This window comes from Panthera onca, chromosome F1 (assembly GCF_046562875.1).
Source record: "Panthera onca isolate mPanOnc1 chromosome F1, mPanOnc1 haplotype 2, whole genome shotgun sequence".
Taxonomy (NCBI): domain Eukaryota; kingdom Metazoa; phylum Chordata; class Mammalia; order Carnivora; family Felidae; genus Panthera; species Panthera onca.
Genome location: NC_138355.1, coordinates 11,131,186 through 11,151,562, shown reverse-complemented (window position 1 = coordinate 11,151,562; position 20,377 = coordinate 11,131,186). Strand labels below are relative to the sequence as shown.

The following is a 20,377-nucleotide window of genomic DNA, read 5'->3' as shown; positions in this document are numbered from 1 at the left end:
ACTTAGAATAGTACCCTCTAGGTCCATCCATGTTGCAAATGTCAAGATCTCATTTTTTTTATGGCTGAGTAATATTCTACTGTGTATATATATCACATCTTGTTTATCCATTGGTCTATCAATGGACACTTGGGCTGTTTCCATATCTTGGCTGTTGTAAGTAGTGCTACGATAAACACAAGGGTGTATCTATCTTTTTGAATTTTTTTCATTTTCTTTGGGTAAATACCCAGCAGTGGAATTACTGGATCTTATGGTATCCTTATTTTTAATTTTTTGAGGATTCTCCGTACTGTTTTCTACAGTGGCCACACCAGTTTGCATTCCCATCAAAAGTGCACAAGGGTTCCTCTTTCTCTACATCCTCACCAACACTTGTTATTTCTTGTCTTTTTGGTGCTAACCATTCTGACAGGTGTAAGGTAATACATAATTGTGGTTTTGATTTGGAGTTCCTTGAAAATTAGTGATGTTGAGCATCCTTTCATGTCTCTGTTGGCCATTTATACATCTTCTTTGGACAAATGTCTATTCAGGTCCTCTGCCCATTTTCAATCAGATTATTTGGGCTTTTTGGTGTTAAGTTGTGTAACTTCTTTATATATTTTGGACATTAACCTCTTATCAGATATCATTTTCAAATACTGCAGATTTTAAAGACAGACTGTAGAATTCACATGCTATGCTGAAGTTAAATAAAGGAAAGACTCTGAAGCAAAAATAATAATCTTTTCCAGTTCAGAAGTATATCTCCTGTAGGAAAAGCTTTGACCAATTCAATGTGCAGTACTTGGGTTAATCTTTATTTTACAGGAAACTTTAGAAAATGGCCTGAAAATGATACTTTAAAGGTTGTAAGTGTTACATACTGAAGCAGAGCTCAGCCATGGTCTACAAATACCAGGCATGAGAGATAGATGAGTGCAATATGAACAGCCCAGGCTTTGCAGTCAAGACAGCCCCCCACTTAGTAGCTGTGTCACCTTCAACAAGTCAACTCTTCTCATCCATAAATTAAATGTACAGACAAGGGAGGATGGGCTAGGTCAGTTCTTAACCTTTTCAGGGCAATGGAACCCTTTGAGAATATGAGGAAAGCTATGGATCCTTTCTCTAGAAAAATGAACACAAATACATATACTGTATGCAAAATCTTACATATGATTTTAGAGAGTTTGTATCTTGAAGCCAATCCACTACCCAGAATAAGAACCCATGATCCCAAGTCCCTATTATGGAGACTCCAAGATTCTATCAAGTACATCAACTTATACGAATAAAAAATAAAAATATATATATTTATACTAATAAAAAATTAACAACTGGTCAACAAATATTTTAGAATACTATAAAAAAGACTTACTGTAAAATAATAAAAAGTTGGAATTTACATGATACTTTATAGCAAGGAGACTCCAGAGAGATACTCAGAGCTTTAATCAGTGTGCATTAATTATGAAATAAACATGGTCAGATGATTCAAAAGATTTAAAAATTCCTAGCCAAGTAATTCTGTTTTACTAACAGTCCTCTGAAAAAGAAAAACGTAATTTGTAGTTATACCCTGGGACTAGACAGATTTACAAACCCTTTATATGTTATAAAGCCTTTTGGATTGCAGAAACAGAAAAGTATCATTGTATCTATGTAGACATATAGTAGTATCACCAATGAGGTACATTTTCTTCTATTGTCTAAAAGTCTGTGGAGGACTGGCTTAAGCCAATAAGAAGCAGCAGATAATAAAAATAATCACACCTCAGCATTCAGTATGCTATGCAGCAAACTCTTCTCGAGCATCACTTTACGTGACTTTTATAATCACTCTAGGAGACTGTGCTATTGCATCCGCAGCTCAGAGGAACTGGAGATTTGGAGAGATTAAATAATCTCAGGAGATCACCCAGTTAGCAAGGGGAAAGACCTGAAACCCTCAAAGCCTGGACTGTCAAAACCCAAAAGCTGTTTGGATTTACTACTTTTTTATTACTACTTCCATAAGCCAAGAAACAGAGGGAGTAACTCCAGACTGGCCACAACAGAGCCTTGAGTTGTGCCCCTAACCCCGAAGAATAAAAGGAGGTGGACATGTGTGGTTCGATTTTTCTCTAACAGAGCTTGGTTACACTGACACCACTATACATCACTATAACTTGCTTCCTACCCTGTAGACCCAAAGCACCTGGGGCTCTGTATCTCCGAAGCACTAATGAAAATATTTTGCGTTATGATCTCTGTTTTAGGTAGCCTAAATAAATCTTCACGTATGTTAAAGTATACTTTGACCGGATGACACTAGCAATGACAGCAGGGGCACTCAACACATAAACTCAGTGTTCTTCTTCTCATCACCTTGTTAGGAGACAGCAACAAGATGCCAGCTCTAAAAGGAGAATGGTTTCCATCAGTCACTTGTGAAATCAGGTTCAACCCCTTAGATTTACACCGCTTTCTGCTTCAAAATTATTAAATTCTCATCATAAGACAGCAGTATCTTTGCCCCCTAAATAACTGGTTGCTCTGATGAAACTCAGATCCATTAAAAGTTACTTCAAAGATCTAGACGAATACATTTTACCACGTTCTTCAGCTTAAACCTTAACAATTTTTGTTTTTTTTATTTTTTTTTATTTTTTAATATATGAAATTTACTGTCAAATTGGTTTCCATACAACACCCAGTGCTCATCCCAAAAAGTGCCCTCCTCAATACCCATCACCCACCCTGCCCTCCCTCCCACCCCCCATCAACCCTCAGTTTGTTCTCAGTTTTTAACAGTCTCTTATGCTTTGGCTCTCTCCCACTCTAACCCCCCTTTTTTTTTTTTTCCTTCCCCTCCCCCATGGGTTTCTGTTATGTTTCTCAGGATCCACATAAGAGTGAAACCATATGGTATCTGTCTTTCTCTGTATGGCTTATTTCACTTAGCATCACACTCTCCAGTTCCATCCATGTTGCTACAAAAGGCCATATTTCATTTTTTCTCATTGCCACGTAGTATTCCATTGTGTATATAAACCACAATTTCTTTATCCATTCATCAGTTGATGGACATTTAGGCTCTTTCCATAATTTGGCTATTGTTGAGAGTGCCGCTATAAACATTGGGGTACAGGTGCCCCTATGCATCAGTACTCCTGTATCCCTTGGATAAATTCCTAGCAGTGCTATTGCTGGGTCATAGGGTAGGTCTATTTTTAATTTTCTGAGGAACGTCCACACTGCTTTCCAGAGCGGCTGCACCAATTTGCATTCCCACCAACAGTGCAAGAGGGTTCCTGTTTCTCCACATCCTCTCCAGCATCTATAGTCTCCTGATTTCTTCATTTTGGCCACTCTGACTGGCGTGAGGTGGTATCTGAGTGTGGTTTTGATTTGTATTTCCCTGATAAGGAGCGACGTTGAACATCTTTTCATGTGCCTGTTGGCCATCCGGATGTCTTCTTTAGAAAAGTGTCTATTCATGTTTTCTGCCCATTTCTTCACTGGGTTATTTGTTTTTCGGGTGTGGAGTTTGATGAGCTCTTTATAGATTTTGGATACTAGCCCTTTGTCCGATGTGTCATTTGCAAATATCTTTTCCCATTCCGTTGGTTGCCTTTTAGTTTTGTTGGTTGTTTCCTTTGCTGTGCAGAAGCTTTTTATCTTCATAAGGTCCCAGTAATTCACTTTTGCTTTTAATTCCCTTGCCTTTGGGGATGTGCCGAGTAAGAGATTGCTACGGCTGAGGTCAGAGAGGTCTTTTCCTGCTTTCTCCTCTAAGGTTTTGATGGTTTCCTGTCTCACATTCAGGTCCTTTATCCATTTTGAGTTTATTTTTGTGAATGGTGTGAGAAAGTGGTCTAGTTTCAACCTTCTGCATGTTGCTGTCCAGTTCTCCCAGCACCATTTGTTAAAGAGACTGTCTTTTTTCCATTGGATGTTCTTTCCTGCTTTGTCAAAGATGAGTTGGCCATACGTTTGTGGGTCTAGTTCTGGGGTTTCTATTCTATTCCATTGGTCTATGTGTCTGTTTTTATGCCAATACCATGCTGTCTTGATGATGACAGCTTTGTAGTAGAGGCTAAAGTCTGGGATTGTGATGCCTCCTGCTTTGGTCTTCTTCTTCAAAATTACTTTGGCTATTCGGGGCCTTTTGTGGTTCCATAGGAATTTTAGGATTGCTTGTTCTAGTTTCGAGAAGAATGCTGGTGCAATTTTGATTGGGATTGCATTGAATGTGTAGATAGCTTTGGGTAGTATTGACATTTTGACAATATTTATTCTTCCAATCCATGAGCAGGGAATGTCTTTCCATTTCTTTATATCTTCTTCAATTACCTGCATAAGCTTTCTATAGTTTTCAGCATACAGATCTTTTACATCTTTGGATAGATTTATTCCTAGGTATTTTATGCTTCTTGGTGCAATTGTGAATGGGATCAGTTTCTTCATTTGTCTTTCTGTTGCTTCATTGTTAGTGTATAAGAATGCAACTGATTTCTGCACATTGATTTTGTATCCTGCAACTTTGCTGAATTCATGTATCAGTTCTAGCAGACTTTTGGTGGAGTCTATCAGATTTTCCATGTATAATATCATGTCATCTGCAAAAAGCGAAAGCTTGACTTCATCTTTGCCAATTTTGATGCCTTTGATTTCCTTTTGTTGTCTGATTGCTGATGCTAGAACTTCCAGCACTATATTAAACAACAGCGGTGACAGTGGGCATCCCTGTCGTGTTCCTGATCTCAGGGAAAAAGCTCTCAGTTTTTCCCCGTTGAGGATGATGTTAGCTGTGGGCTTTTCACAAATGGCCTTTATGATCTTTAAGTATGTTCCTTCTATCCCGACTTTCTCAAGGGTTTTTATTAAGAAAGGGTGCTGGATTTTGTCAAAGGCCTTTTCTGCATCGATTGACAGGATCATATGGTTCTTCTCTTTTTTTTTGTTAATGTGATGTATCACGTTGATCGATTTGCGAATGTTGAACCAGCCCTGCATCCCAGGAATGAATCCCACTTGATCATGGTGAATAATTCTTTTTATATGCTGTTGAATTCGATTTGCTAGTATCTTATTAAGAATTTTTGCATCCATATTCATCAGGGATATTGGCCTGTAGTTCTCTTTTTTTACTGGGTCTCTGTCTGGTTTAGGAATCAAAGTAATACTGGCTTCATAGAATGAGTCTGGAAGTTTTCCTTCCCTTTCTATTTCTTGGAATAGCTTGAGAAGGATAGGTATTATCTCTGCTTTAAATGTCTGGTAGAACTCCCCTGGGAAGCCATCTGGTCCTGGACTCTTATTTGTTGGGAGATTTTTGATAACCGATTCAATTTCTTCGCTGGTTATGGGTCTGTTCAAGCTTTCTATTTCCTCCTGATTGAGTTTTGGAAGAGTGTGGGTGTTTAGAAATTTGTCCATTTCTTCCAGGTTGTCCAATTTGCTGGCATATAATTTTTCATAGTATTCCCTGATAATTGTTTGTATCTCTGAGGGATTGGTTGTAATCATTCCATTTTCATTCATGATTTTATCTATTTGGGTCATCTCCCTTTTCTTTTTGAGAAGCCTGGCTAGAGGTTTGTCAATTTTGTTTATTTTTTCAAAAAACCAACTCTTGGTTTCGTTGATCTGCTCTACAGTTTTTTTAGATTCTATATTGTTTATTTCTGCTCTGATCTTTATTATTTCTCTTCTTCTGCTGGGTTTAGGCTGCCTTTGCTGTTCTGCTTCTATTTCCTTTAGGTGTGCTGTTAGATTTTGTATTTGGGATTTTTCTTGTTTCTTGAGATAGGCCTGGATTGCAATGTATTTTCCTCTCAGGACTGCCTTCGCTGCGTCCCAAAGCGTTTGGATTGTTGTATTTTCATTTTCGTTTGTTTCCATATATATTTTAATTTCTTCTCTAATTGCCTGGTTGACCCACTCATTCGTTAGTAGGGTGTTCTTTAACCTCCATGCTTTTGGAGGTTTTCCAGACTTTTTCCTGTGGTTGATTTCAAGCTTCATAGCATTGTGGTCTGAAAGTATGCATGGTATAATTTCAATTCTTGTAAACTTATGAAGGGCTGTTTTATGACCCAGTATATGATCTATCTTGGAGAATGTTCCATGTGCACTCGAGAAGAAAGTATATTCTGTTGCTTTGGGATGCAGAGTTCTAAATATATCTGTCAAGCCCATCTGATCCAATGTATCATTCAGGGCCCTTGTTTCTTTATTGACTGTGTGTCTAGATGATCTATCCATTTCTGTAAGTGGGGTGTTAAAGTCCCCTGCAATGACCACATTCTTATCAATAAGGTTGCTTATGTTTATGAGTAATTGTTTTATATATCTGGGGGCTCGGGTATTTGGCGCATAGACATTTATAATAGTTAGCTCTTCCTGGTGGATAGACCCTGTGGTTATTATATAATGCCCTTCTTCATCTCTTGTTACAGCCTTTAATTTAAAGTCTAGTTTGTCTGATATAAGTATGGCTACTCCAGCTTTCTTTTGGCTTCCAGGAGCATGATAAATAGTTCTCCATCCCCTCACTCTCAATCTAAAGGTGTCCTCAGATCTAAAATGAGTCTCTTGTAGACAGCAAATAGATGGGTCTTGTTTTTTTATCCATTCTGATACCCTATGTCTTTTAGTTGGCGCATTTAATCCATTTACATTCAGTGTTATTATAGAAAGATATGGGTTTAGAGTCATTGTGATGTCTGTATGTTTTATGCTTGTAGTGATGTCTCTGGTACTTTGTCTCACAGGATCCCCCTTAGGATCTCTTGTAGGGCTGGTTTCGTGGTGACAAATTCCTTCAGTTTTTGTTTGTTTGGGAAGACCTTTATCTCTCCTTCTATTCTAAATGACAGACTTGCTGGATAAAGGATTCTCGGCTGCATATTTTTTCTGTTTAGCACACTGTAGATATCGTGCCAAGCCTTTCTGGCCTGCCAAGTTTCAAAGGAGAGATCAGTCACGAGTCTTATAGGTCTCCCTTTATATGTGAGGGCACGTTTATCCCTTGCTGCTTTCAGAATTTTCTCTTTATCCTTGTATTTTGCCAGTTTCACTATGATATGTCGTGCAGAAGATCGATTCAAGTTACGTCCGAAGGGAGTTCTCTGTGCCTCTTGGATTTCAATGCCTTTTTCCTTCCCCAGTTCAGGGAAGTTCTCAGCTATAATTTGTTCAAGTACCCCTTCAGCACCCTTCCCTCTCTCTTCCTCCTCTGGGATACCAATTATGCGTATATTATTTTTTTTTAGTGTATCACTTAGTTCTCTAATTTTCCCCTCATACTCCTGGATTTTTTTATCTCTCTTTCTTTCAGCTTCCTCTTTCTCCATAACTTTATCTTCTAGTTCACCTATTCTCTCCTCTGCCTCTTCAAGCCGAGCCATCGTGGTTTCCATTTTGTTTTGCATTTCGTTTAAAGCGTTTTTCAGCTCCTCGTGACTGTTCCTTAGTCCCTCGATCTTTGTGGCAAGAGATTCTCTGCTGTCCTGTATACTGTTTTCAAGCCCAGCGATTAATTTTATGACTATTATTCTAAATTCACTTTCTGTTATATTATTTAAATCCTTTTTGATCAGTTCATTAGCTGTTGTTATTTCCTGGAGATTCTTCTGAGGGGAATTCTTCCGTTTGGTCATTTTGGAGAGTCCCTGGCGTGGTGAGGACCTGCAGTGCACTTCCCCTGTGCTGTGGTGTATAACTGGAGTTAGTGGGCGGGGCCGCAGTCCGACCCGATGTCTGCCCCCAGCCCACTGCTGGGGCCACAGTCAGACTGGTGTGTGCCTTCTCTTCCCCTCTCCTAGGGGCGGGATTCACTGTGGGGTGGCGTGGCCCGTCTGGGCTACTTGCACACTGCCAGGCTTGTGTTGCTGGGGATCTGGCGTATTAGCTGGGGTGGGTAGGCAAGGTGCACGGGGGCTGGAGGGGCAGGCTTAGCTCGCTTCTCCTTAGGTGATCCACTTCAGGAGGGGCCCTGTGGCAGCGGGAGGGAGTCAGATCCGCTGCCGGAGGTTTGGCTCCGCAGAAGCACAGAGTTGGGTGTTTGCGCGGAGCGAGCAAGTTCCCTGGCAGGAACTGGTTCCCTTTGGGATTTTGGCTGGGGGATGGGCGGGGGAGATGGCGCTGGCGCCTTTGTTCCCCGCCAAGCTGAGCTCTGCCGTCCGGGGGCTCAGCAGCTCTCCCTCCCTTTGTCCTCCAGCCTTCCCGCTTTCCGAGCAGAGCTGTTCACTTATGACCTCCCAGACGCTGAGTCGCGCTTGCTGTCGGAACACAGTCCGTCCGGCCCCTCCGCTTTTGCCGGCCAGACTCGGGGGCTCCGCTTGGCCGGCGAGCCGCCCCTCCGCCCCGGCTCCCTCCCGCCAGTCCGTGGAGCGCGCACGGCCTCGCCGCCCTTCCTACCCTCTTCCGTGGGCCTCTAGTCTGCGCTTGACTCCGGAGACTCCCTTCTGCTAATCCTCTGGCGGTTTTCTGGGTTCTTTAGGCAGGTGTAGGTGGAATCTAAGTGATCGGCAGGACGCGCTGTGAGCCCCGCGTCCTCCTACGCCGCCATCTTCCGGAACCAAACCTTAACAATTTTTGTATTCCAAATCAAGAAACAACAACCTAAACAAATTCTAGGATCCTGACAGTGATCATTAAAAAAGTACAGAAGTCAATCATGGCCAAAATCATAATCTCAGCAAAAACTTCCAAAAATATGCTTACTGTCCCTATAATAAAAATAAACATCCCAAAGTTGCAACAATAAACACCGTCTGCAGCAGCTTAGCTAGCTAGTAACAAACCATTCCAAAAAGCCAAACAGTTATCTCTTCATTTAACCCCAGGAAATATATAGGTTGCATACATTTGTTGAACAGAAACTGAAGCAATGCTGTAAAACACTTTGAAAGGCACCAGGAATTACAGAAAAACTGTAGGGGAGGCTACACTTATGTGGAGTTAGCATCAGTTAGATAAGTACATATATATATATGGATAGAGGAACAACGAACCAGGTAACTGCCACGTCTCTTCAAACATTCTTTCAAATGTTCTTTACAATAATAACCCACAGAAAAAACCTTCCGACAGTGATCCGGTACATACATAAACACGTGCATACACGCACACAAGGCTGAAACAAAAATTTCATGAAACAGTATGTTATACACCCGTATTTTCTATTCTATGCAATTCTATTAAAATATTAATAATAATAATAATAATAACAATAATACTGGTAGCTACCCACTACACTGATTCCACCATCTACCTATGAGTCCACTTGAGGTCTGAAAAGCACTCGTGTGGTTTTCAAAATCTTCCACATTATCACATACATCATCTCTTCCCAGTGGCCTGGGCATGAAGAGAATGGATGCTCATCCTCAAATAATTGAAAATTATCAGTGCTTTTGAGGATGAAGTGATGAATGGCATCTCTTAAATAAAAGTTTTTAATTCATATAATCCACTGTTACAAAAAAGTAGCATTTCTGAAAACCATGCCTTCATATGCCATAATTCAGAGAGTTTCTAGCAGAAGGCAGTTTATCACTTCAGGTATTTAACACCATGGCTTAAAGAGTTTAACCAGGGGCGCCTGGGTGGCTCAGTCAGTTAAGCAGCCAACTTCGGCTCAGGTCATGATCTCTTAGTCTGTGAGTTTGAGCCCCGTGTCGGCTCTGTGCTGACAGCTCAGAGCCTGGAGCCTGTTTCAGATTCTGTCTCCCTCTCTCTGACCCTCCCCTGTTCATGCTCTGTCTCTCCCTGTCTCAAAAAAATAAATAAAACGTTAAAAAAAAATTAAAAAAAATAAATAAATAAAATAAAGAGTTTAACCAGCTGAGCATGAGGCAGACACAAAGTGTGACTTCCCAATGGTTCCTGTGAGGCTTGTGCTCATTTAAAATCAGCCCCCCCTTCTGGAGAAGCATGAAGGGTAATGGTCCCGTTCTCTGCAGGCTTATTGCCATTAAGACACAGAAATACCATGTACTGTTAGCAGCCACTAACTCCAGGAACCTCAGAAATTGACGAAATGGTCTCAAAATTTGCATGCCAGTCTAAACCAGAAAAGTCAATAAATACAGGCCTCGAGCCTCTAAGATGTCCCCCTGCACATGCATGTGTAAGATAACCATTAACTAAACCATGGCACTTTCTAAAGAAATGTCTTTCAGATTCTCAGTTTCAGGTGGTTTAAAAGAATATTCAGTGTTCAAGAAAACCCAAATCATTTCTCATGTAAAAGGACAACCTCCAAAGATAAAAATCCAAAGTTTGACTTCACAGCGTTTGGGTTTTAAGTTTCTTTCAGGAAAACTCTGGCTCAACTTAAAATATAGGGTGACCACAAAGTCTTGCAATACTGGCAAATATACAATAAATGTTTTATTGATATTACACTGTAATATAGAAGATATAATCTGTTTCCAGTCTTCATGGCCATCCTGCAGACCATTAAGGAAATACAGAAAAGAAACTTTAAAAGATGTGGGGCTTTCCATCCACCATGCCATCAAGGCACTGTCAAAGCTGGTCTCCACTACATATTCTCACTCTCACTGTGCTATTTCTCCTAGGCAGTATTTATCACGTTGTAATTAACTGTGCATCATTTCTTTTCTTATTTAAACACCCCCAGTAGTCTCTAAACTCTATGCTTGTAGCAACTGTCTTTTTCAAAGGGTCTGATACATAGCAGGTGTTCAATAAATGCATTATCTTATGCTTGTAGTGACGGTCTTTTTCACAGGACTCAGATGCACAGCCTGCATTCAATAAATGCTATCTTCCTAGTGGATGAACATTTATGGCTCATTTGGATACAAGGTAACTTAGGGCATTTATGGTTATGTAAATTCTCAACAGTAGCAATAAAAAAAAAAGCTTTTAATAAAATCAACACAAAGATTTTGAACTGAGATTACAGGGCAAAAGATAGATTTGGAATTACGGGGGAGGGGGGAATCCTATCTCCATTTGATCTTAGCTAACATTACAACACTAAAAAAGCAAGGCAGTGCTATTTTTTCAATATTTGTAACAGGACAGACTCAGTTCTCCAGCCACCAATTCTCTTTTTACAAAACACTCAGTAAAAAATACATCAATGTTTCAAAGGCTCTAAATGCACTAAAATTATTAGAGCAGGAAATTGCAGTAATATGAAGCACCCCTGATTTTGTAGTTTCAAGTACAGTAATGCCATTAAATTATCTTAAAGTTCACAGTTCAGAACATGTCTTGGGCCTTTGAAATATGCTAGATGGAGGCATTTATTTAATGAGCACCTACTACTTGCCAAACACTGTCAAAGTACTTTCACATGGGCAATCTTGCTGGGTACCTGTTATTATTTCCATTTTACATGCAGAAACTGAGGCACAAAGACAAGTTGCCCCAAATCTGAACTTTGAGCAGCAGAGTAGGATTTGAAATCCCATGTCTGACTGCAGAGCTCATACTACAGCACGGTGAACTTGTGCAGAACTGTAACTCTTACTAAACTACCACTTATTCTCCAAACTCCTCCTACCAATACGTGTGTGCCTATGTATTTAAAATGCTCGTCAAAGCCCAAATTACTGAAGGTGACACTCGAAAAAGCAAAGGACTTGAACTTGGACCTTTACCTTCCTTTGGTCTTTCTGAATTAAAAAATACTGACTCAGCTACAGTTAGATCCCATCCAATCTTCCCTAACATACTTAAGGACACTCTGTCCCCCTCAACAAATTTCAAGGTTTTACAAAAGTGGGGAAAACCATCGTCAGCCTACCAAAATTGGCAACTTCGTGAAAAGTAAAATCTTTGAAGTTCCCAAGAACCTTCAACCCCACCCCAAGGCCTGAAAGTTGTTCACCGCCCAGTGGTGATAAAAGGCCGCAGGTCCGGGGCGACGATCGACACTGGGCCTGCTCAGGGGCAGGGGCGGCAGCGGCCCTCGTCCCCCGCCTCCCACCCCGGCACAGTCCCCAGGGCAGCGCCCCAGGGTGGGGGCCTCCGCACCGGCTGGATCGCCGCAGAACGCGCGGCTGGGGTGGGCCCCTACGGAACACCCCAGGGGTCCCCGCAGGACCCTCGCCGGCGGCTGCAGCCCCTGCCCACGCGCTCACCCGGGGAGGAGGCGGCGCTACGAGGCCCGGAAGCCCGCCACGCGGGCGCGCGGCCCAGGCCGGGGTCGGCCGGGACGCCGCGGGAATCCCTCCCGCCTGCCGGGCCGGCGAGCCGGAGGGCTGAAGGTCACCGCGGGGAGGCCGGGGCTCGGGCGGCCAGCGCTCACCATTCCAGCGGCGTTCGGGGCCCGCAGTGGGAGGACCGGCACGCCTCCGAGGCCGGGAGCTGAGGCTGAGCCGGGAGGCCGCACGAGGCGACGCGAGCGCGCGAGGAGTCGAACGACGCGGTACATGGTGCACCGGGAGCCTGGGTAGAATTTGGGGGCGGTTGAGGCCACGCCTCCACGCCCGCTGTCTGAACACATCCCTCCCACGGCGCCTCGCTCTTGTCCAATCAAGCCGAGGGGGTGGGGTGGGACCAATCGTGAATGGCCAGTAAAGAGAGAGGGGCGGGCTTACCTTCCGTGTTGTTGCGCGGACCCTGGAAGCCCTCGGATTCATTGGAAACTAGGGAGAAGGGAATTATGGGGAAGGAAGTTTACGTTGAAACCTCTTTGAAACAGCTTGATCGCTGTTTGAGGCAGAGGGAGGGCGAGAGTATTAGCTGGTGAATGAGTCAGTGTTGGTTGATGACATTCTAGAAAGAAATATTTATTTATCATATAATCACTCATTACATGTTCTCTCTTTGGAATCTTTTAAAATTTCCAGGGGGCGCCTGGGTGGCTCAGTCGGTCAAGCGGCCGACTTCGGCTCAGGTCACGATCTCGCGGTCCGTGAATTCGAGCCCCGCGTCGGGCTCTGTGCTGATGGCTCAGAGCCTGGAGCCTGTTTCGGATTCTGTGTCTCCCTCTCTCTCTGACCCTCCCCTGTTCATGCTCTGTCTCTCTCTATATCAAAAAATAAACAAACGTTAAAAAATAAAATAAAATAAAATAAAATAAAATAAAATAAAATTTCTTCCAGATTACATCTTCCATATAGGAATTTTGGAAATCGAAGCAAAGTATAGACAATGAAATAATAATTATCCATAATGCCAACACTTAAAAAGTCATGTGGAGGTCTCTGCAATTTCCTTTCTCTTCTAAACGGGTACACTCAAGAACTCTCTTTTAAAGTTGTAGTGTGGAAGGTGTCCACAGTTACAGGTGATTTTGGAATCTTTATTATTTACATTTAGGTTCTCCCAAGTTTTTTTGCATTGATAATATATGCATGTTCGCATTAAAGGCATATTGTTTTAGTATGAGGTGATGACAGAAAAGCACGAACTGATATAAAATTACATGTGAACCACAGTTTTATCTCTTCTCTCTTCTGCTTTGTATTCCTTGAAACCAGATGACAGTTAATCACGAAAGAAAAACATTGGATGATGTCCAGAAGTCAAAAGTCCAGGACTTGCAAAGCCAAGCTTGTAAGAGTTAGCCTCTGTCAAACCCCTGGGTAACACTGCTTATGTTATTTTGTGATTTATGAATTTGACTCATGTATTTAAAATACAAAAATTTAAATGAGAGAGCATGATCCTTGAACTACAATCAAAACACTCCAAAAAGCTCACCAGAACTCTTTATACCTCAGTGTCACTTCCCTGTGTCAACTCATGGTTCAGAAATTACTAAAATTCTTGATGAGGGGCACCTGGGTGGTTCAGTCAGTTAAACATTTGACTCGGTTTCAGTTTAGGTCATAATCTCATCGTTTCATGGCTTCAAGCTCCACATTGGGTTCTGTCTGCTTGTGATTCTCTTTCTCCTTTTTCTGACGGTCTCCCACTCACGCTCTGAGTCTCTGACTCTCTCAAAAATAAGTAAATGAACTTTAAAAAAAATAAAATACTTGATGAAAAGGTGAAAACAGCAGTTACTTCGAAGTTAGAAGGACAGAATAAAAGAAATTCAGAAATCAAAAGGTAATGCAATGGTTTCAGAAAGCAATGAACCACCTATCCCATTTGTTTAGGCTTCCCACAATTAAAAGGCAAACAACACAAAGTTTAGTGTGAAAGTAGTATTCTTAGTGTTGTCATCAGTTTGACAGAAAACGACAGGAACATTTACTAACAATCACTATCATTTCCTAGAAAATGCTAACATTTTGATGCACTTGCTGCATATCCTTCATAAACTAAAAGAAATAACAAATTACTAATACTGGAGAGGCATTTTCTTCCCCATCTTCCCAGAAACTATCATTATTTTTGCTGTGTGTCCTTTCAGTTTACCTGTGTATTTTTTGCTTTGTATACTGATATGCAAAAACAATGGGTTTAAAATTTTAAACCTTTACTGTTCTATAACTAAACTGTTTTTGAGATCTGGCCATGATATTTTTAACTTAATGGTACTCCTATCACATGAATTTAGCACGTTTTCTTAACAATCTTTTAAACTTAGTATTCCATTGCATAAATATAAAATGTTTTATTTATACAGTTTCTTGAAGAAGGGCATCTTTTGCTATTATGCACAGTGCTTCAGTGAACATAAGTTTATGGTTTCTTCATAGATCATAGAGTAACATCACATCATGGAATGACATCACTCTATATTCCTACTGCTGCTTATCATTTTAAACTCTTTTTTTCAGCATTGATATTTCTATGCTAGTTGGTTACTATTTGCCTCATGTATGTTTCTCATTTTATTTTGGATAGTTTTGTTTCCTTTTTACTTTGAGCATATCTCCTGTTTCCACCACACAGTTTAATGTTTTAAAATCCAAGTTGGTAGACTTTTAATAAATGGTCTGTTTTAATCCCTTCCAACAACCACCTGTTGATGCGTGTTACAATCCAGAAATGTTTCTAAGCACTTTCTGCATTAATTCTTTTAACAATCAAAGCAGTCCTGCAACGTAGGGTCCTATTATTACTTCTGTTCATAGAAGAGAAAATTGATGCTTAGGGGCATTCGACTTAACAATTTTGCAGGCACATTGTGGGACTTATTTTCTGCATCATTATTAATATTTCTCAGGAAATGGTGCCTGGCACTGCACAGTGATTAAAAATAATTAAAAATATAATAATAAATGTGGTGCCTTGATCACTTAGTCAGTTGAGTGTCCAACTTGACTAAGGCCCATGTCATGATCTCTGTGGGATCATGGGATTGAGTCCTGTATCAGACTCTGCACTGAGCATGGAGTCTGCTTAAGATTCTCTCTCTCTCTCTCTCTCTCTCTCTCTCTCTCTCTCCTTCTCTTTGTCCCTCTTCCTCACTTGTGCTAAATAAATAAATAAATAAATAATATAAATAAAAGTTGGGGCAAAATTTATTTTCCTAATAGTGTTGTAACAATATCTCCCATTCCATATGCCCCCCTATAGTATGAATTTGCCACAGGAGAGTCGAAATACCCTCCCCTTTAATATTGGCTGGCCTTATGCCTCGCTGATAACCAATAGACTCTGAGAACAGTGGCAGCTGAAGCTATGTCAGAAAAGCTCATGCTTCTTCCCTGTGGTTTCTTGAGACACTTGTTCTGTGGTAAGCCAGCCACCATGTAAGTAGTTCGACTACCCTGGGGCACCTGGGTGGCTCAGTTGGTTAAGCGTCTGACTTTGACTCAGGTCATGATCTCATGGTTCATGAGTTCCCGCCCTGCATCAGTCTCTTTGCTGACAATGTGGAGCCTGCTTGGGATTCTCTCTCTCCATCTCTCTCTCTCTCTCTCTGCCCCTCCCCTGCTTGCTTGCTCTCTCTCAAAATAAATAAACAAATAAACTTAAAAAAAAGAAGTTCGACTACCCTAAGACAGTCACGTCAGAGAGGCCACACACACAGGCATTGTAGTCAGCAGCCCTGGTTGCTCTCCCAGCTGACACCTAGCTTCAGTTCTCAGCCTTGTGAGTGAGCCATCTTAGATACAGAACTCTGATGGACTTGCATAACTGGAAGCCCACAAATAGAACAGATTCCAACCTTACTGTTGTAGTTCTGCTTCTCTTCTTGGTTCTGCCCTTGGTTCTGCCCTTTTGGTTTTGAACTTCATCAAAAAGATGTGACCACTGCTTGACCCATGAGCTAGACCAGTGTATTCGGAGGCTCCTAATCCCCTCCCCTGTCCTTGGAATGTCTTTCCTGTCCCTAGAGATTACTCCAAGGACATAGCCTTGAGATGATGATGTGTTGAAAACATCGCGGGGTACACGTGACTGAGCCCAGTTAGACCTCTTCACAAACTTTTAAGATTTGGAAGTTGGGTGCGGGGATCCATTAGTCTTGCCACAACTCAAGATAAGCCTCATACATAAGTTTCCTTTGCTTATTAAAACAGCTACCTACAAACCCACAGTGGCCTACCTAGCTCTTGGGTTCCTCCCTGCCCTCTACGTTTGGGGGTGGGTTTCAGATTACACCGGGGAAAGTACCAAGAAGGCTGTGAACCAACACCTTTTCTTTGTGTAGGTTTCATCTTCAGGGGGGACAAGATGGCGGCAGCCATGCCAGACTTTGAGTCTTTCACTTTCAGTGAAAGAGGGGAACTCTTCTTTCCAGAAACTCTCCCCTGAGATGTAAGAACTTTCCCAGAAGACGTTAGCAAACCTCTCTTCACATCTCATTGAGCTATATCAGATCATATGACGCTTCCAAATCAATCACTGGCAAAGCAGAATGGGATAATCTAGTTAAAATATTAAAATGCCATGTACTATTTTTTTAATTTTTTTTTAAATGTTTACTCTTGAGAGAGAGAAAGACAGAGAGAGTGTGAGTGCGGGAGAGGCAGAGAGAGAGAGGGAGACACAGAATCCAAAGCAGGCTCCAGGTTCTGAGCTGTCAGCATAGAGCCTGACACAGGGCTTGAACCCATGAACCACGAAATCATGCCCTGAGCCAAAGTCGGATGCTTAACAGACTGAGCCACCCAGGTGCCCATAAATGCCATGTACTATTAATTCTATTTAAAAATTTTCATGTGGGAATGCAAGCTGGTGCAGCCACTCTGGAAAACAGTATGGAGGTTCCTCAAAAAAACTAAAAAAACACTACCTTACAACCCAGAAATCGCACTACTAGGCATTTATCCAAGGGATATAGGTGTGCTGCTTCGAAGGGACACATGCACCCCCATGTTTATAGCAGCACTATCAACAATAGACAAAGTATGGAAAGAGCCCAAATGTCCATCGATGGATGAATGGATAAAGAAGATGTGGTATATATATATACAATGGAGTATTACTTGGCAATCAAAAACAATGAAATCTTGCCATTTACAACTATGTGGATGGAACTGGAAGGTATTATGCTAAGTGAATTAGAGAAAGACAAAAATCATATGACTTCACTCATATGAGGACTTTAAGAGACAAATCAGATGAACATAATGGAATGGAAACAAAAATAATATAAAAACAGGGAGGGAGACAAAACAGAAGAGACTCATAAATATGGAGAACAAACAGGGTTACTGGGGGGTTGTGGGGGGGGGGTGGGCTAAATGGGTGAGAGGCACTAAGGAATCTACTCCTGAAATCATTGTTACACTATATGGTAACTAATTTGGATATAATTTAAAAAAATAAAAAATAAAACAAAACAAAAACAAACAAACAAAATATTATCAGAAGCATAGCTTTGAAAAAAAATTCATGAAAACATCATTTTTAAAAATTAGAGATATATCAGATGTACTCAACACAGTAATATAACTTTTCTAGAATTGTCTTTCATGTAAAAAGTTTTCATTTAATTCTAATGGGCATCATTGCTCACTGAACCTTTAAAGCGTAGAGACAACTCATGAACACAGTTACAAAAATATTTACTGAGAATATGGTTTAAAGTTTTAATAGGATATATGCTTTCCTACCTTTTTATGTCTCTTGTTCCTTTTTTCATTATACTTTGCCTGCAACAGAACTATTGGAAGGTGTGAAACTTAGATTACAAATTAAATCTTCTGCATAATTCACAGCATTATGCCGCATTTTCAGAATTTCAGCTGACTTTGACTGCCACTCCCAAGAGAGTTTCTTAGGTTTAGTTTCAGTCTGGACCGGATATAGTCTCTGGTTGTACTGTGTCACTAAGAGAGGAACATTTTAAATTTTATTCTTTATTCCCATTTCTATTCAATGTCTGTCTACTTCAGGAAGATCAAGACTCTCCATATAAGGAGTCATGTGTGCAAATCCCTGTTTCCTGGCACCCTACCTGCAATGTGTTCCAGGGATATTTTGATTGCTCCTGCCTAGGTTGGCACTCTGCTTTGATACCCATCTAGCCCCCTCTTTCTAGGTTTCTAAGCTCAATGAGTCACCTCTGCCTTGTTCGCTGGGAATATTACATATTGGTCTTATAGGACTCATGAAAGTAATTTTTAAGTTGGAAGGGCACCTGCGTGTCTCAGTCAGTTAAGTGTCAGACTCTTGATTTTGGCCCAGGTCTTGATCTCATGGTTTGTGGGATCAAGCCCCACATAGGGATTCTCTCTCCCTTTCTCTCTGCTCCTCCCTTGCTTTCACATGCTCTGGCTTTCTCTCTCTCTCTCAAAATAAATAAATAAACATTAAAAAAAAATTAAAAAAAAAACTGTAACTGGTTGTTCTAGCCCTCTCAGACTTATCTTTGACACTTTTTAAATTTCCTATGACTTCTGGTAAGCCTGTTACTGGGAACAGAGGAAAGGTGATCATCACTAGGAGTTTGTTGGGGGAGGAGCCCAGCTCACCTTGCATCATCCAATGACAACTTGAATTTTCTAGAAATGGAATTATGGCTTCATACATCAACTTTTTTCTGTTTTTTTTTTTTTTTATGTGCTTTTTTTGGTTCATTTCTTCTTATTTTCTTTAGGATAGTTTTGTGTTTTGTTGGGTTCTCCCCCCCCCCCCCACCCATTTCCTGACTTGAAATCTAATTCAGAGTTTCTGCAAGGGTGTGATGTATACCAATGTTCGTACCCCGGTGATTGAAGGTGATTAGTTAACATTGATCATTATCTCACTTTTTATTTTCTTCCAGCCTTACCCATTTAGTAAGAAAGAGTCTTTTTCTTTTCTTTTCTTTTTTTTTTTTTTTTGGTGCAAATATATATTTTACACCTTTGTAACACTTGCTAATATCATTTTGTAAAAAAGAAAATGTATATCCTTTTGTAAAATAGAGGGAAAGTCTTTGGTGAAAGTTCATCTATAGGTATAGAATTCTGCTACAACTTCTATGTTTCCCTTCTACTCATCAATGAAACTGATTTTCCGTTTGAAACTATAATATAAACTTATATTTTTATTTAAATAAAATGTACCTCAATTTGAAATAAAATATTAATTATATTACGAAGGTGTTATGCAATAATTGAAATTTGGTAAACAATGGCCAGTTCATTTATTTCATTACTTAATGAAATTATAATGTAAATACCTTTGAGTTAATCATTGACATTATATATTTTCATTTTCAGATACAAACTTTTATCCATGTGAAAGAAGTTTTTTTTTATTTTATGTAGAGGTAGTTTTTTTTTACCTTGAACTTTGTCTATAATAATATTGACCTGCTTTCTTCTTGTTGATATTTGTGTTTTGTTTTTGTTTCTATTTTGTTTACTTTCTGTTCAAGTCATAACTTGGTGTCCTGCCATGAGCCAACTGAACAATGCAATAGTTTTCTCTTTCATCTGTCCCAAATCTCAACAGCTTGTTGCCAAAATTGATAGTAACTTTTGATTTCTATCAATCTAAATATCCTCATTATCCTAAGTAAAGACTGAAAATTCTAATTTAGGATATCTCCAAGCCTGGGAGATTACTAGGAAATTTCTTAGAAGAGGCTTGGTAGTAAAGTGGGAAGATTTGTCTCTAGAAGTCTTCCAGAAAGTAGAGCAAAGAGAAGAAAATATGAGACAAAAGTTAATAAAATTAGAAATACAGTCCATTATGTCCAACATCTCAATGATTTTGGAAAACAAAGTAGAAGAAACCATTAAGCAAATAAATTTAAGAAAATATCTTAAAACCAGCAGACATGAGTTTTCAGAATAAAAGCCTACCAAGTGACCAGAACAACTGGGAACACAGGACAGAATAAGTCACATCATTGAGAAATGTTAGAACATGGGGAGCAAAGAGAAGAGTCTCCAGAGAGAAAAAGTAAATGAGCCACATGCAGAGGATTAGGAATCTATACTACTTCTCAACCGCAACACTGGAGGGTAGAGAGCAGTTGACTGATGTCTTCAAATTGTTGAGAGAAAATTATTTCCAGTTTAAAATTCTATACCCAGCCAAATCAAGTGTAAGGATAGAATAAAAATATTTTCTCATG

General features: G+C 40.4%; 1 protein-coding gene across 1 annotated transcript in view; it reads right to left on the bottom strand.

The window, feature by feature from the left end:
- Window positions 1–12,435, bottom strand: part of FH (fumarate hydratase) — a 36,499-nt gene extending 24,064 nt beyond the window's left edge. Inside the window, exon 1 of the mRNA XM_060643374.3 lies at window positions 12,263–12,435. Coding sequence (XP_060499357.2) covers window positions 12,263–12,388 — 126 coding nt within the window. The 5' untranslated portion in view covers window positions 12,389–12,435. The remainder of the gene's footprint in view (window positions 1–12,262) is intronic.
- Window positions 12,436–20,377: the final 7,942 nt, after the last annotated feature.